Source organism: Epinephelus lanceolatus, chromosome 7 (assembly GCF_041903045.1).
Source record: "Epinephelus lanceolatus isolate andai-2023 chromosome 7, ASM4190304v1, whole genome shotgun sequence".
Taxonomy (NCBI): Eukaryota; Metazoa; Chordata; class Actinopteri; order Perciformes; family Serranidae; genus Epinephelus; species Epinephelus lanceolatus.
In genome coordinates, this window is record NC_135740.1 from 28,783,907 (window position 1) to 28,801,911 (window position 18,005).

The 18,005-nt window shown below is 40.6% G+C and overlaps 1 protein-coding gene across 1 annotated transcript in view; it reads right to left on the reverse strand.

Annotated features, from left to right (window-relative positions):
• kdrl (kinase insert domain receptor like) overlaps nt 1-18,005 on the reverse strand; it is a 60,828-nt gene that overhangs the window by 12,833 nt on the left and 29,990 nt on the right. Inside the window, exons 16-26 of the mRNA XM_033624231.2 lie at nt 16,110-16,216; nt 15,142-15,271; nt 13,888-13,992; nt 11,312-11,425; nt 10,764-10,852; nt 10,475-10,628; nt 9,626-9,723; nt 7,958-8,080; nt 7,439-7,550; nt 3,207-3,306; nt 160-265 (exon numbers count right to left, since the gene is read on the reverse strand). Of these exons, the coding sequence (XP_033480122.2) occupies nt 160-265; nt 3,207-3,306; nt 7,439-7,550; nt 7,958-8,080; nt 9,626-9,723; nt 10,475-10,628; nt 10,764-10,852; nt 11,312-11,425; nt 13,888-13,992; nt 15,142-15,271; nt 16,110-16,216 (1,238 nt within the window). The remainder of the gene's footprint in view (nt 1-159; nt 266-3,206; nt 3,307-7,438; nt 7,551-7,957; nt 8,081-9,625; nt 9,724-10,474; nt 10,629-10,763; nt 10,853-11,311; nt 11,426-13,887; nt 13,993-15,141; nt 15,272-16,109; nt 16,217-18,005) is intronic.

Sequence of the window (18,005 nt, forward strand, 5' to 3'; positions counted from 1 at the left end):
AAAACACATTCATAAATCTTTTAGTTTGGTATCATCATCAACGTTTAGTTTGAGTTCCCCACAGCTGCTGTTCATTAACTGCTCACTTCTGTTGAAACAAAACTATGACACATCATACGTAGTGTTCAATCAGTGCACACTCTTTCTTGTCTATCGTACCTGTTGCACACTGGCCTGAAGCAGATCACCCAGCCTTTCCACCAGCTCAGTGAAGGTCGGACGCTCCTGTGGCTCTCCCTGCCAGCAGTCCAACATGGTCTGATATCTAAAAGTGAAGAGAACAACACTTAACACAAACTGCAAGAAAGATACATGCAAGCCTTCAGTGCACTGGATGCCAAGAATCAACAGACATTATATTCGGGTTGATGTACTGTGACAAAGCACCTCTCAGAAGAAAACTTCTCTTTGGATATTCGACCATTCTCTGTTTTCTATTCACAGGTGATCCGGAGCCTCTGGGGCTGTATCTAATTCTCTTTTGGGTGCGAGAGTACAAAGCCTCGCTCAGGTCTCTGACAAGCTGTCAAAATCTCTACACACGTGGGAAGACTCTGAGCCTTAATGTGAGTTTCCATTGCAGTGTGCTGTCTCGGTTTGTGGAGGAATTTAGGAACAGAGCTCCACGGCTGCTGTTTAAATTACGTTCACAGCACGTTACTGATTGGGATTGATGGGTATGATGGATCCCTCCCCAGTTTCTGTTGCAGCAACCAATGCTTTCCCTACACATATCTTTGCAGGAGCAGTGTGTAGGAGTTAGGGGGAATTAGTGGCATCTAGCGGTGAGGATTGCAGATTGCAACCAGCTAAAATTGCTCCCGGTAAGAATTCCTTTGGACTTCTCTGTTGCGGAGGTGTTAATAACCGAATACCTAACTATCCATAAAGGTCTCTTCCTCTCCAAAACAAACAGACCAGGTGATTGAAACTAGTAAAACACCGAGTAAGGAAGTTTCACATAAAAGGAAGGTATTTCTAAGGACAGGCTGCTAACTACGCTGGCCCAAGCTAAAACGTGAATGGTCATATCTAGAGCCAGAGTTTGGTTTGTCCATTCTAAGCTGTAGAAACATGGTAGTGCAACATGGCGGACTCTGTGGAGGAGGACCTGCTCCCTATGTAGATACAAAGGCCTCATATTAAGGTAATGAAAACACAAGGATTACTATCTTCAGTTGATAATACACCAAAGAATACACACTTATATTATATTTTATTTCTGACAGTGTATTTCCCTAAACCCTACACATGACCCTTCAAGTGTTATGTAAATAAATCCATTAGTTAGTAATCAATCTGAAGTTTGAGGACTTGTAAAAGCAGATGGTCTGCTGCTTCCTTACTGACCCCCCCTCCTCTCCATCTGTGTTTGTGTGCAGGGCATCTAAACCTCTCTGCTCCTGGCTGAAAGAAACCTAGCGGCTGCTGTGATTCCCACGTTAATGAGCGTGGAGTATACTCGTCCAGGTGGGAGCCCTCCTTATGGTGACAGGATGTGGGGAGCATGATCACAGTCTTTAAGCATATCATTGAGGGGGGGTGGGGGGGTGTAAGTAGACACATTGTATGACTGCACAATTTAGACCACATTTCCTGCCTAGTACGCAATGAGAATAAATAGCCTTCCCCCGCATGTTTGGGGTCTTGAGGGAGTGTGGTGTTACTGAGGTGGTGGCGGCGGCGGCGGCGGGGGTGGAGATTATGTGGAACTTGTCCAGTTGGGCAAGTGTGTAAGGATGGGAAGTGAGCATCCTATTTATTGTCCTCCCACTGAGGAGCATGTTTTCTGAGCAGCATCCGCTAAATTCCTCTGCAATGCATCAGCACGTAGGATCTTATTAACAGGCGGAAGACAACATTCCTGATGAATCAGAGCTGCAGTGGTACAAATTATTTGCTCAACACTGCCTGCAACCTCATGTGCTTTTCATCATTCAGATATTATGAGTTTGAGGTGAGGGTCAAGGTGTCAAAACCTGGGCTTAGAGACACACGTGATCAACTGCAGACCTCTCCAGGGGAGTTCACCCCACTGACTCTGAGTGTATTGCTGTGCATCCCATTCACACTGATATCAGCAGCTTTATCTTTGCTTTAAATTAGTGGCAGGCCTCACATAAGCACGCAAAATATATAATCTGGCAGTTCCATTTTTCCGAGATGGAACATATGAGAGATTCTTGGCACCAGTGGGTCTAGATCTACAGATCTTCTGTTCTGACTGCACGCTGCAGTCTGGATTAGATTTTGTCTATCCCCTCCAATCACTGTGTCCTTTGCGAAGCTGATAAATTCATTCAGTTAGCTTTACTTGGCACGAGCTGCTTTAAAACTCTGGACCTTTTGATATCACATCATTATTAAGTAGAAGTGCAGCATTATGCTTTCAAAACAAATAAGATTTGTGGACTATATGAGTCATTTTAAATTAAAAGCAGACATGAGGTATGCACACATGTCGAAGTGAGCTGCAGAGCTCAGGCTGGGTCTGGATCGGCTGTACATCACACAAAAGAGTCAAAGTATTCTTATTACAACAAAAGTTTGTTTAGCTGCGTCACTGACTGACAGCACTGACACCAAAGAAGAGGACTCTCTGTTCTCCCACAGATATTTATGTCCAGCACCATCCACCAGCCCCTGCTCAAAATGAGCACCAGGTCTCTGGCCTTCCTCACTCAGGGGAACTTGGACTCCACATCATGCTCAGTTACATCTGTGCCACTGTCACTCAGAAAATGCTTCAGAGCTTCAGTAGCTAATGTGTCCTCCTGCAGCATTCAGAGCAGTATTACCCAGGATTCTTATCAGGCACCTCTGACCTGCTGGTGCAACTCTAAAGAGGAAGAAACATACAATGCCTCCTCTTTGCTATATATCGATATGAGTGGCTTTTACTTGCAGCCTTTATTTTCTTGGCCTCTGTGAGGAGCTCGTACAGCTGGGAACACGTAGCCGGCTGGCTGGGGTACACAAGACTACCCGGTTATATAGAGATGTCATAAAGATTTAAATAGTTCAAACAATAAAATGTTTGCAATCCTACATTTTCCAAAACGCAGCTTTTAAGGATAGGACGGAAAAATTAAGTTAATGCTCCCAAACAAAGTTCACTACAAAGTTCTCTGGAGGGGGACAGCATGCAGGTACGTATTTACTTTCATCTGCTGTTTACTGAAGAAATAGTTAAAAGGGATTCTCACATTTCAGAGGAAGAGTATTCTGGCGCTCTCATCCTGGTCCCCTCTTTAAGCCTGCAGCAAAATTCTTCGTCAATTTGGACGCCAGGATACGGGGAGGCACCTGGGAGAGGAAACAGGGGGAAAGGTTCATTACAAAGTTATTTGTTGGGCATAAAAAACACCATACACAGTATATTTGTATGACTTTACATGAGATGGGATGAGATGATGTGTGTTGCCTTTTTACATGATACTGACATTGTAAAATACAAATGTAAGATATTTATAAGAAAGTGTTAGCAGTCTGTGTTCGGCCACATAATAACGACAGCGTTAATATTTGGATAACAGCTGAGGTATTTTAAAGGCTCCAAAGTAAATCCTGAGGGTGCCATTATTCACAAAAATGTTCTCAATAATGTACGTTTTAAACTACTGACACATATTGCATGGAAAGGTTTCTGCAGAATGAAGCACAGTAAAAGAAGGAAGAAGCTTGTGAGAGGTAAAGTAATACATCACATTGATAATTTTGTAATGAAAATAAAATCAGTTGTTCGTATTTTAGTGCACCCTGTTTATATCAGAGAGGGTAGGCTAATAAGGCCCTGACACACAGAGCCAACGGTCGGCCGCCGACTAGAGACACCTTGCTGCATTATAAAATACAGTTCAACAGCACCACAAGCTACAGCCTCCAAAATGACCATAAAGTTGAATAAACACCTCCCTGAACATTATAGCTATCATGAAGTTCTGATTTATTGCAGGTTGCATTAGACAGCGTTAGTTTTAGTGAGGTGTACCTAATGAACTGACACATGAGTGTAGTTTATAGTGCACTGGAATACTTAGTGTGTCTGGATAAATGACTGAATGTAATATCAACACCAGTCTTGGGCCATGAGTAGAAAAGAAACAACTTCAAAAAACAGTTTTAAAGAATTATTATGCACAATGTGCAGAAATTACAAAGACAACACCTGCCCAGTCTCTGGTGCATTCCTGATCTCCTACTGGGAACATTAAACTCCCTTTACTGGTGAGTGAAACCACTGCTGCTTTCCAACACCTTGGAGAATTGTGTAACAGAAAAAAAAAAAAGAAATACATTGGATTTTTGATTAGATCTGGTTGGATGATGTAAGTGAGGACCACTCATGGTATACAGTGAATGTGTAATGTTGTTAAATTTGCTGAGTCATGAAACTGTCAAATATATCACCCGCCAACCATAACTATCTTATTTACATTTGAACTGTCATGTTGGTAATAAAATTTGAATTTAGAGAGCCAAAGGCTTCTTAATGCTTGGCCCCCTGTGAAAACATACAGTAATACGCTGAACCGGCTTCTATACAATATCGGATTTTGTTAGTTTTGGAATATAACGCCTCATTTTATATTATCAATACAATTTCCTAGGTCATAAAAAATATTTTTGCTTGCTTGAATCCCCAGACAAAATTAAAACACCATCTTTGTGGCAACACACATTTATAGGAAAACCACAGATTGAGCTTGGCAAAGTGTTCGAACAACTAAAGAAATAAAGCTTACTGCATAAGTCAAAGAGACAATCTTGGATTTGCAGAGAAAACATTTCAAATCCCAAGTCTTACTGTTCACATGGTCATATTTCTAGCTGCAGCCGAAGTGGACTCCATGTTCCACGATGTGACGGTTGGTGTGTAAACATGCTGTTCACATCATGTACGAACCTAAAAAAGGAATATTTTCCTCTACATTTTGGCCTCTGGACCACTTTAGGTCACAAAAATGGAGATTTTTTTTAAAGTGCCTGCGAAGGTGTAGAGCTCCTATATTCTTACATACTAACTGCAATAAACGGCGATGAAATCTCCAGTAGGTGTTTTCAAATAGGTAACGTTAGCTTGTACACTTTACTACCTGTGTGATGAGGGGAGACAGCTGAAGACACCAAATGTTGGCAAGCATTTGGAGTCGTGTTTTGGCTCTGGTGTGGACAGAGATATTTTGTAAAACAAAGGTTGTGTGGACAGAATCATGTTTTAAAAAAGAGGGCGAAAATATCGTTTTTTCAAAAGTATCTGTACACGTACAGACAGACTGTTAATGAGAATTTTACCTGCTTAAACCGTACCGTATTGTATCCTATTGTGTGTTATAATATCTTATTGTGATATAGAATATCTGCATAGTCCAAAGATCTTACCTATGTTTTATGACGTGACAGAATTTTCTCTAATAGCTTTCTCTATTTAAAAGTACTCTCTTGATACAGAGTATTTACAGTATGACTAACACCACACAGGCCTGGTTCACTTTTTGGCGTCAACACTATCCAAACAAGCTCTGGAAATTCAAACCCACAAAACGGAACTGACACACTTTTGGTCCGCAGAGCGATCTGAAAAACATACTTGGGTTACCCTAAAACTTTTGACCTCCAAACACGATCGGGTTGCAGAGCTCCACTTGTTTGCCATTTTTCTTGGTCATTTTGTATCCTTGTTTCCTGATTTATTTTTCAGAGGCCCCCACTAACACTACCCAGATGTGTAAGTGTTTCTTTAACGGAAAATGTGGTGAGAATGTGTCAAGAGTGAAGAAGAGGGAGAAAGAGACTAAAAGAAAGAGGGAAAGACAAAAGGGAGAGTGTAATAATGACGTCAGTGCTCTTTACATTTAAAAGAATATGCAATTTGATACACTTTTCTTTACACTGCAGCGGGCAACGACATCGCATGGCAGTGATTCAAAAGTACAGAATGGCAATACATCCAACTTTGGTTACACTTACTCTTATGTTTCCACTGACTCCCATGGTGACATTTAAACATACAATATTTCATGTTGAGTCCTGCTATAGAAACATGTGGTGAGCTCTGTGCCACGGTGCACAGGCAGTCATGGACTGACACACAATGCAGTCTTAAAGGCTGCAGTGGTTTCACAGCAGGGGCACACTTTTACACTGACCAGGCTGCTTGGTTACAGTGAGTTTGTGTTGCCAGCTGGGGAGAAACGGGTAATTTAAATAGGAGGTGTTCTCTCGTTTTAATGTCCCATGCCTGTTGTAAAAATCACAGCCTAACTTCACTAATGTTTGAGTGGCATGAAAATGGTTTTCTCAAGCTGAAAATGTGAGCTCAGGCCCTTTGTCCTAAAGGCACAATACACAGAAGAAGAAGACAGTTATTGCCCAGTGCATCTGGTGAGGCTGCATAGCCAGGGGCACCGAGTGAGTCCACCAAGCTGGAGCTCTCTTCTCACTTAACATCTCTGACACAAGAGCGCTATGTTCACAGTGCAAATAGACTTTAACTTTCATGATGAGGTAAATGTTGATTGCGCAATGTAACAGCTAAAAAATGATGACACCATCAGTTTCAAGACTGGTTTCCTAGAAGCCTCGCTTTCACCACGCAATTCTGTTGGGCAAAACAAAAAGAGCCCTGCTGCTTTCACTTTACCTGGAAATAACGGTATCCTTTAATTATAGACAGGGGCATTTTTTTATTTGTTAGTATGTCGGATGTAATATTGAGAACAATTCACGAGACAGGTTTCAACTTTGATGAAAATAAATCATGGTGAGCACCAGAACTTGATACTTTAACATGTAAGTGTTAGTATTGTATTTAGTTTATTTTTAGATTTTTAGATGCTTTTACAAATTGTTTATTTTATGTGCCATGTTTTTGCGCCCTCTAATACACTGTTGTCCATGTAGAAACACAGATGGCGCAGTCAAAGTTAGAGTGACGTTATTGCAACATGCAAATGCTCCCAAGTGCTTATTTTTTAGGGCATGGCGGCTGCGCCCTGAGAACTTTTGGAACCCAGCAATGCACACTGCATGTCATGTGACGAGGGACAACCAATCACAGCTGGCAGATATCTTTTCTTTCTTCCATAAATATCAGTGTTTTACTGATAAAGGGAAGAAGTTGATCATTTGAGTGCAGGGCTACCCAGAGCTTTACATCTGTAAGACGGACAACACGCACAAAAACAACACAAGATCCAAACTCGGGATTTCCCGTAAGTAAGCTGTGATATGGTGCTGGATATGGTCGCATAGCAACCTCAGATGCAACCTGGCTCCATGCCCTTGAAAGTTATCACAGAGAAGGCAGAAAAGCAGCACTCAGCTACCGCCGTGGCATGTGTCGCAGCCCTAGGTTTTCATGTGTGATTGTTGCAATAGCATTAGGGTTCTTTGTTCCCCTGTATGTTAGACAGTGCATGTGAGCCATGACACTTACCCAGAGAGAAGATCTCCCACATGAGAACACCAAAGGACCAAACATCACTCTGAGTCGTGTAGATCTTGTCAAAAATGGCCTCAGGTGCCATCCACTTCAGTGGCAGTCTGGCCTGTGCAGATATTAAGATAAAAGAAATCATTTACTCCCTTATCTCAGTGGTGTGGACATCTCACTAATTACACTGTCACATCTGTGAAGAGCAAGTTGGACACTGCCGTGTAGGTGATTCTTTTGATTTAACTATGACTTATTTAGTCTCTAAGCACGTCCCCTGTACTTAGTATTCAAAGAAAAACACTGATTTTAATTTCTTTTTTTTTTAGATTTCCAAGAACTGCTGCACTGACTCAGCTCTCCTTTTTTCTGCCAAGTCAGTGATAGCTTATAGTTTCGCATGTTATCTACTAATGAAAAAGCTGTGAGCAACTTTTCTGTAAACCAGTACCAGACAGACAAACCAGACAAACCAACACCAGACAGCTGGAAAAAGACACAACTAGATTTGAATGAACTTACATCTCCTTTGCGCACATAATCCGGGTCTTTGTAGATGTCTCTGGCAAGTCCGAAATCACAGATCTTCACCACGTTATTCTCAGAAAGCAGGATGTTCCGTGCAGCCAAGTCACGGTGGATGCACTGATGAAAAAAAGGAAGAAACAAAGTCTTATTCAATGCGACATTTACATACATAAGTTTAAAGTTTTCTGTGTGTAATTGACCTTACAGTGGTGCGCTGCATGCTTTAAGGCATGGAGGAGGAACACATGGTCAAGTCATCAGTGATATTACAATGGGAGATGATGTGTTCCATATCCAGGCTACGAAATGGTCTGTAACGGATTATTTACAACAATGGCTTCATTCTTTAATCAGTCCCGTCCGGTCTCCCCAAAATTATGAATGACTTTAAAATGGCCGAGTTCTAGACTGTTATTCTTTGGAAACACTGGGGTAATGGGGGAGAGACCATACAACGATTAAGTGCTTTACACTTAAATAAAATAAAAAATTCACATTGTTTAAGTCGTCGTCTGCTGTATATTTATTTATTTATCAACAAAAACACTTTCAGCATGAACTGCATGCACAACAACTTTAAAAGATTTGGCTACTCTATACTACACTCTAGACCACTGCTTCCTATCTGGTGGGTCGCGGTCCTGAAGTGGGTCGCAGGTCCAATCTGAATGGGCCGCAAGTGACTCGCAAACGTGCCAAGTTTATAAAAAAACACACTGTATTTGTAAGTACAGTAAATTTCCAGCACAGAGCTTTTATTTTGAAGTGTTGTTTCCTGCTGTAAAGTGAGTGACTAGCCGACAGCTTCTTGACAGAGACAGCAAACTAGCTCAACGACATGGCCAGATGTAAGTATGACGCTGAATGTATTAAACTGTGGGACCTCAAACTAATGACTAAGGAGAAATCTGGACCCTGAGGCTGGACCAGTTGGGAACCATTGCTCTGGACAACACTATACTGAGTAACGTGCCTGTTCGGAACAGGCTAATTTCTTGGCCTCGTGTTGCTGCTTACAGCTTTCTCAAGAATATTTCATCCAAACAACATCACACTTGGCACTGCGCTTCATTGGGTCTCGAGCAATACACCTGCCATGACAAAGATGTGTCCCCTAACAATGCCGGAGTATACGCCAGCTAGTTATTTGGGACTGGTCTTTTTCCTGTAACAAAAGCATTCATTCTGAAAGTTACATCGCTGATGCTTCAAATATTTGAGTTAGCTGCAATGCAACATTTACAGTCTTTCTCTCATCATCTGTTCATATACTGTAGTGAGTGACTGAGAGCGAGCTATGCCCAGCTTGCCATTTGGCGGTATAACAGTTATTTGGAGTCCCCTCTCATTACACTTTACAGTGTGTACATAACGCACTACTCATAAATATGTCCTGTGATCTCAAGAGCTTGCACTTGACGGTGTACTTCTTTGAGTCCTCAGCAATGTAACCGCAAAATGTGAAGTCGATAAACGGTTGTCGAGATTACTGAAGGAAATACATCTTCATACCGACAGACAGAGACTCCTTTCATTTTAGTTACATAACATAATTTTTTAAATAAAAACACAACTACTACAACATAGATTTAAAAAAAATGTATACACAGCTGTTTAGAATAAAATAGGTGTCTGGAGTGATTTGTGTGAAGAAGAAAATACCTTGCGTGAAGCCAAGAACTCCATGCCTTTTGCGACTTGGAAACTGTAGCAAATTAAATCTTCCAACGTCAGGACCCTCTTATATAAATCCTCAGATTCTGCAAAAGAAAAGAGCACAGAGTTTTCCCACTGCGATAGATTTAGATGTATATGGCCTTTAAATTTAGAGGAATCATCCTTCTCATCTGAGCGTGATTTTAAATGCAGTCTGTGTGATCGGGAGCTCTGTCAGATAAATCAAATAAGATGAAACAGCGATGATTCTCAAGGGGAAACTGCAAATGTAAAGTCCAGGACTTAAACATATCGTCTTCACAATGCATCCTGTCATGTACGTGTCTCCTCCTACACGCTGTTCTTTAAAACATCCTTTACAGATGAGAGATGAAAACAAATTACAATTCCTCCTCTTTTTCAAATGTCAGGTGAAACGTGTGGTTATGGGCCCAGCGTGCTGTGAGAGGAACTCACGAGGAGTCCTTCCACTGGCCCCACCTGAGTAAACAGCTAATCAAACCAGAAATAACACATCAGGAACAACATGGCGGACTTGCAGTGTCTGAGCTGGAGCCACAGAGTAGAGCAACACTCAGGTCAGGACAGGAAATAAACAGACGCCTCCCCAGACTCAGTGGGGTGACAGTGGCTCCTGCTGCAGTGATTGTACTGCTGAACAGGAGGAGGAAACGTCCCATCAGACTCGGCTAGAAAACAATCTGAGGGGAGCTTTCATTCCTGGGCAGGAGGGATGGAGCAGAGGTGAGGGGAGGGGAGAGACAGCAGGAGGGACAATTGGAGGGGGGGAGGGGTGCGGGGGTTGAAGGGAAGCAAGACGTGCTTTTCCTTTACCTTCTTCCTCTTCCTCTGAGTCGCAGTAGCTCTTATCTTCGATGAAGCCAGAGCTGGCCGAGCTTCCGGTGCTAGCCACGCTCTCCAGGCGGCGCTTCATCAGCTCGCTCAGCTCGCAGCGCGATCCTGATGACACCACCTTACCGTCCTGGCTCTGACCAGCACACACATATATCATGTTAAAGTGAGAGGAGGTTCAACGCTGCTGCTGACATGCACGGAGCTCGTGGCCAGAATGATGAGAAAGCAAGAGTGCCTGAAAGTCTAAATCATGCAGCTTGTGACTCACCTTGTAGACGAGAAAGTCATCTCTCTTGCCTCTCAAATAGTTGGACAAGTTGCCGTATTTGCAGAATTCCACTATCATCATCAATGGGCCTGTTAAGACAGAATATTTCTGTTTGTTCAAATGTTTTTACTGCGAAGCAGAATTTTCAAAGACAAGAAAACATGGTGTTACCATGCTTCTTCTCCATATAAATAAACATTATGTAAAAGACATCGCAAGAACACACTTTAAAATAAACACTGCGTGAAACCAAATGAACTTTGAGTCATTTTTAAGGTACGTCTTTGCCATATTTCTTTTCTGTAATGTGACAAAGCCCAACCATGTTTCTTTTCCTAAACCTAATCTACCTAACTTTATACTAACTCTTTAACTTTACATTAAGTATGTAACGTGATGACGCCATTTGTGGGACACTCATTCATTAGATATCATATGAACAGTTGTGTAAGCACACTGCAGTCTAGGAGTAATTTTATGTATTTCTCTTAAACACATATCAGAACAGTGGAATAATATTAAATAACATGGTCATTAATAAAGCTTACCTCCAGGCTTTGTGCAGGCTCCCAGCAGGTTGACAACGTTCAGGTGATGGCCGATGTGGATCAGGATCTTTAACTCTGACATCAGAGCTTTACGCTCATTTGATGTAGCGCCTCCTGTAATAATGTAAACACACAGAGAACTTGTTTAGCGTTGGTTGGTGTATCATTTAACACGCTGATATAAACTTGCAAAATACAATTAGATTTTCATTGAGTTTAAATATCCTCTTTGAACGACTGAGTTTTCACTGTTAAGAAGTTAGGATGGAAGATGAAAGAAAAAAATGAGCCCACCTCACAAAAAGATTCAGTTAAGATCGTGCACGATGGAATGATATTGGAGATAATGGAAATGAAGAAGATAATGGAGTGAAAAAGAAAGCAAGCCTACTCAGCTCTGTTCTTATGTTGAAAGATATTTTCATTCACAGGGAGGCACAAACTTTAAATAACACTCAAACACGCATCACAGAAAGTTTTATAAAATCCAGACGTGTTTGATTCCCAGTGAAATCTAACTTTAAAACTGACATTTGCACTGAAACCCCCAGTTATTTAACCATTATTTGTTTGTACTTTAAGAGATTCTGGTGCATAATTAACAGCTCGTTTGCATTTCCTTCCCACTTTTGTCTGACTTTTCCATTATGGCATATTCTGAGATATTGTTTAATGTAAACTGTGTCATCTTACAGCTGAAACGCAGCTTTAAGATGCATAGGGATTTACTGTATTAAACTATTGTTGTAAAAATAAGTAAAAACAAGGAAGCTAGTTTAAAATTTAAGTTACTATGTCTAGAATATCATATGTCTCATACAGAATGACAAAAATATACAAAATTATTACACCAAAATGTGTAGAGCTGCAACAATAGGTCAATTAATTAACTTCAGTTATTCGCTAGAAAATTAAGGTGCTATTATTTTGATTATCAATGAATTGTTCAATTAATTTTTCAAGCAAAAATGGCAAAAGTATGATATTTCTAGGTTCTTAAATGCTTTCTTTCCCCTTACATTATGGTAAAATGATTTTTTGGGGGTTTAGGAGTGTTGGTTGGACAAAACAAAACATTTGATGAAGTCACTTTAGGCTCGAGGATATTGTAAGAGGCTTTTCTCACTGTTCTCTAATGTCTTATAGTCCAAATGATTAATTAATTAATTGACTGAGAAACTAATCTACAGCAGCCCTAAAAATCTGAACATCCAGATAATACTGTTTTCTATTTTTCTTTGCATTTCAAGAATAAATTCCGTCTTAGCAGTTTGCCAGTATAGTGACAAAGTCGAAATAAGAACCTGAACCCTTGTAGCTGGATTACTGCGGAATTTAATTTTGAGAGTTCATTAAACATGACTAAAAAATAATAATATTGCTTTAGGCCCAGCGATATGAAGCGGCCTCTGATGGAGGACATCCTCAAAGATAAATGCCAAATAAATTAAAACGAGTGGTGCTCATATTACATATATGATTTTGATTTGGTAAAGCTTTAACCTTGAATTATGAAAATCGAGATTTAGAGGGCTGTTTTATGTTGCTTCGACCAACCGGATATTTATGAGCTAGAAGCTAAAGCAGCCAGGGAGTCTCCCGCTAAACCACGGTCAATTTGAGGAGACCTGCTGCTTTCCATTAAGTTTGACCTACGGCTAACAACAGCCAGAGTCTGTTCCTCTCACAGTGTGTGATTTATGCTGAGACATGATTAATGATATGACAGTGACCAATACATCTAACCAGCGGGCCCATTTTTCATGATGCATCATCATCATATCACCAGTCACTGATTGCTCTGCAGCTTGCTCATCTGGTAGCATAAAAAAGGTAGGTTTTTGGAGAATTAGGTTTTATTCACATACTGCATTAAGCTGGGGTGAATGAAATAAGTAAGCATCTGTCATCGACTGTTTTCAGCTTGTTGGTTTTCCTGTTTTCATGTTTGCTCAAACATTTATGGTTCATTGTGAATATTTGGAACGACATCGGAATGAGACTGTAAATGATTCCTCTTTAAAATCAAGACCGGAGATGGAGGATAGTTTCCAAATGTTGGAATTTCTAAAATGTGGCAAAAATAAACACGTTTAACGGCTTATTTTGCATCTTAAACTTTTGAACTCTTCTTCACCTGCAAATTTGGGACATTCTGATCCGAGCTGTCACATCTGCATGCGCTCAATCTCTTCATCAAGGACAGGGTTAGAGGTCTAAGCCTTTACCTCTAACTGCACTTTGCAGGAACAGACATTGTATGCTTTACTTTGAACCGATGCGCCATACAAACACTAACTACAGGCACATGTGGTGCTGTAGCTCATGAGTCTGTAATGTGCACAAGAAATAAATCCTCTGCAGAAATGACAGAAAGCTGTTATTCATCTGCTACTTATACAACAATAGATACTGTGACGTTAAAGCTGGCTCGTCTGTCATGAGCGCTGGTACCTCCAGGATGAAGAAAGAGGGGCCACAGGGGCAAACTACGATTATGTAGAAAGGAACAAGTGGTTTTCTCATTACAAATGGTTATTACTTTCCATCAGTGAATGGAGTTTTTGACATCCTACCTTTTAACATTTTGACGGCAACAGTCTTGCAGGTTGAGAGCTTGTCGATCCCAAAGGCAGAAGCCTCCACCACTTTTCCAAAAGCTCCGTGGCCAAGAGTTTTGCCTGGCAAAGGGAGAAGGTATTTGATAAGTGGGATGACATTAGAGTTTCCCGTCCCTCGGGCAGAACAATCAGACTGGATTATTCCCTGTCAGTCAGGCTATGGGGCTGTAATTAAAACAATATGCTGTCAGGCAGTTTCTCCAGAGAATTTATGGCTCACTTAAGACTGGATGACAGCGCAGGTCACTGATAAGTAATGACCCTACACAACAGCTGCAGAGAGGGGTCACACCTATTCCATGTACCTTAATGTGGCTGTGTGTATATTCTCACCATGAACCACTTTTAAAATGAACTTCTAACCTTTTGTTAAAGAAATCATGCAGCTTGACTTTGTGTCTGAGTGCTGATATTCAGTCTCACTGCTCTCGATAGTAGCAGAGATATCAGACACATTGATGTGAATGACAGTAAAATAAAAAATACTAAATGACTCCATTCATGACAAAAAGAAAGAAAAAAGAAAATATGAAAAATGGTGACCTGTAAAAACAAGCAGCAACCTCCAGGTCTGAAAAATAAAGTCAATGTGGAAGTGCCAAAAACTGCAGTTCCTCCAATGACCATTTGAGGCTGGCTCTGGAAGCAAGTCCCCATAGACCCCCATGTTAAAGTGCCCAACTTTACAGCAGAAATAAACATGTTTACAGCCTGGTACGAAAGACAGTTTTGTCTCTATAGCTAATTTCACCCTTCATGACAGCTGTACAGTGGGTACATTTTTATATAACTCACCCGTTTAAATTTTATTAAGGCTTATAGTTATGCAGAATTAAGGGTGGGGCTGCTTTGAGTGACAGGATGTGTGAGCTGTCATTACTAAGACTCAGATCCACCACTCACTCCTCCACAGCTCCACCCTCTCATCCACATATGCTCACTTCCTCTCCGCAAAAATCCAAGATGGCAAGGGCCAAAATGACGAACCTGAGGCTTCAAAACGGGAATTCACAAACTAATGGGTGATGTCATGGTAGCTATGTCTTTTATTTTGTACAGTCTATGTGTAAAACTGGCAACTGTGTTTAACTACATACTGAAAGTAATGAATTTAGCTTCTCGGTTAACCTATTTAAAATTTAGAGGAGGTAAAGAAACCACATGAATGCAATATCATTTGAAACTTTTCACCTCACAATGCATGCTCACCTAGTCGCAGGCGGTCACGGGGAAACTCCCATTTGTTGCTGTCGTACTGAAGAAGATCATTCTGCTCCTCCAGGGGACACTCATCAGGGTCAATGATGATCGACGGACCCATCTTATAGTGTGCTGGTTGCTGAGGGTGTTAGAAGACAAATGTGAATTTCATGATTATCCTCAAAAAGTTTTCGACAATTAGGGCAGTGCCTGTTTTGAATTTCAGCCTGCAACTTTTTTTGAGAACCACTCAACCAAAAAACTTTACACTCAACTTCCTTGGGAGTACACACGTCATTTGCTAACAGCTAGCTACTTGGGACTAGGCTATATCCGGGAACAAAAGCATTCATTATGAAAGCTATATTGCTCATTCTTCAAATGTTTGAGTTCCCTAAAATATCTTTCTATCTTGTCTCTCTTTATTCATCCGTTCCTGAATGTGCAAGTGGCGGAGACCGAGCTGTACCCAGCATGCCTTTGGTGGTATAACAGATCTATGGGACATATTTATTATCCATAGATCTCATGAGCTCGAATTTGACACTGCACTTCCTTGGGTCCTCAGCAATACACCTACTACGTGTCAAGTTGATTGAATGAACAGTTATCAAGAAAAAAGGACAGACAGATGGTGACTCTTAGTCACACAAATGTTACATTAGTGACTATTTTTTTAAATGAGTACATTATGTTCTCCTTTGACTGTACATATAAACATGAGCTTACCACTTCCCCATTTTCAGGATATGTTGAAATCATAAACACTGGCTAAATTTGTCCTTTCTCTTAACTGGATTTCGTAACAAGCGTGAGTCAGCCACTTCTATAATGTCATAGGAGCTAAATTAGTAGAAACAGGAACCGTAAAAAAAAAAAATAATAAAAAAAAATGCCATGACACACGAACTTTCCACATCTTGGCAAATGCTAATCTCATGTGATTTCAGAGATGAAGAAGCAAGGTAATGTCTTACCTTTCTTAGCTTGCGGATGAAGAGGATAAGCATGAGCCAGAGGAACGTGGCTGCAGCTCCCGTACACACCAGAATGATTACCTCAACATTTGGCTTCCCTTCATCCCCTGGAAAGAGAAGACCCGTCATCAACTACCAGACCTCTTTGGCAAATAATCACTGTGTACTTTTCATGATCTCTTAAATTGTCATATAATATTGACAGGGATTTGTGGTGAATTGTGATCAGAAGAAAACAGTCTGTTACAAATTTCCGAATAGAGGGTCTGAGTTTTGACTGGAGATGATTGGAAACTTCTATTTCACGTCATTCCTCTGTTTATTTGTTTCTTCCTAAATTTTCTCTGAGAGAATGTATACAAAAAGGAAGTGGAAACACACTTTGGTATTTATTTCGGGTTTGTTTGGGACATGCATACCACACTTTTTCCTATAATATTTTCTTCCAAACGCTGTTTTTCTAACCATCCATGTCACCACTCTAAAACCTCATATCCCTTAAATCTGCACAGAGTTTTTGTCCCGCTCTTATTTCATGCGATCTTTGACTAAACAGCCGAAGCAGAACATGAACACTGCTTGTTGCTGGAACGTCTTTGTGGTGCAGTTGGAATGGATAACAATAACTGTAGAATATGAACTGAAATTCTTCCTCCTCATCTGGGATCAGGTTTGGATATTTCTGGGTAAACTAAAAACTATGTCTGATTTCCCTGAACAATTTCTGCCAGTTTAGGATATTTAATCACGTAGTATGTAAATACAATTTAGCTGCTTAGATTCATTAATTTATTTTTCCTCTTTGTTATCCATGGAACTACTACAACAGGGGTCAGATTAGGAATATAATCTCTTCTCATGTCACTCAAAATGTTGTATTTACTATGTATTTACCTTGCAGATCGATACAGGCATGCATGCAGATACAAATATATATATGGATACATATAATGACATTGAATACGACTAAAGCGGCGCTCAGACTCTACAGGAGTATAACTGATTTGAAAATCACGTTGCATCCTGCATGTAAGGAGAAACTTCACAGACGTTCTTCTCTCTATTGAGATTATCGTGCCAGAGGGAGCATGAATGCACCACCTCACGTGATCTCATGGGGAGGCAGATGTAAACAAAATTGAGAGACTGGCAACTTGCTGTAATGTTAACAATGCTTCAGTGAGAAAAACAAAAGTAGAGGGCTAAAGAAGTCTGGATATGAAAATGGAAAAAACACATATTGTCTACTCCTCAGTGAGAACTGGAGTTGAGTTTTGTTATCGGTCAACAGTAGTATGCTCGCTAACTTTAGACTCAAGGCCTAGGATGTTTACTGGCTAGGCAACACCGTCAGCTGCTTAGATAATCTAAAACCAGATTTCTCCTCCAATTGTCAGGAGGGGTGATTTGAGGATAAATTGGCCAAAAACTCATGTAGTCTGGACCTGGCTTATTATCAATTAAATTGAATTACTTGTTGCTGTACAACAAACAGTACCCTCTGTCCTTGGATTCTCACACTGGATAAGGAGAAACTTCAAAAAGAAACCTCCTTTAACAGGGAATAAATGTGATGTTTTTTCCTCTTTGCTCTTGTAGCTGAGTGTACTCCATGTTTAGGCAGGTGAGATGGGGGAAGGACATGTTGTTTGTTGAATATGTATAAAAATATATATATTAATCTAAGTACACGCTTGTTAAGATATCCCAAATAAAATTATTTAAGACGAACTTCAAAAAAAATTCCAGTTCAGCTCAACGTGGACACAACTGGGTGCATGATATCTCTCCTGCACTGCCATCCCCACCTTCACATCTCAACAAGCAAGTCAGTTTACATGTAAAGGTACACATGCAAACACACGTTAAGAGACATGTCTTCCATCCCAGCTTTCT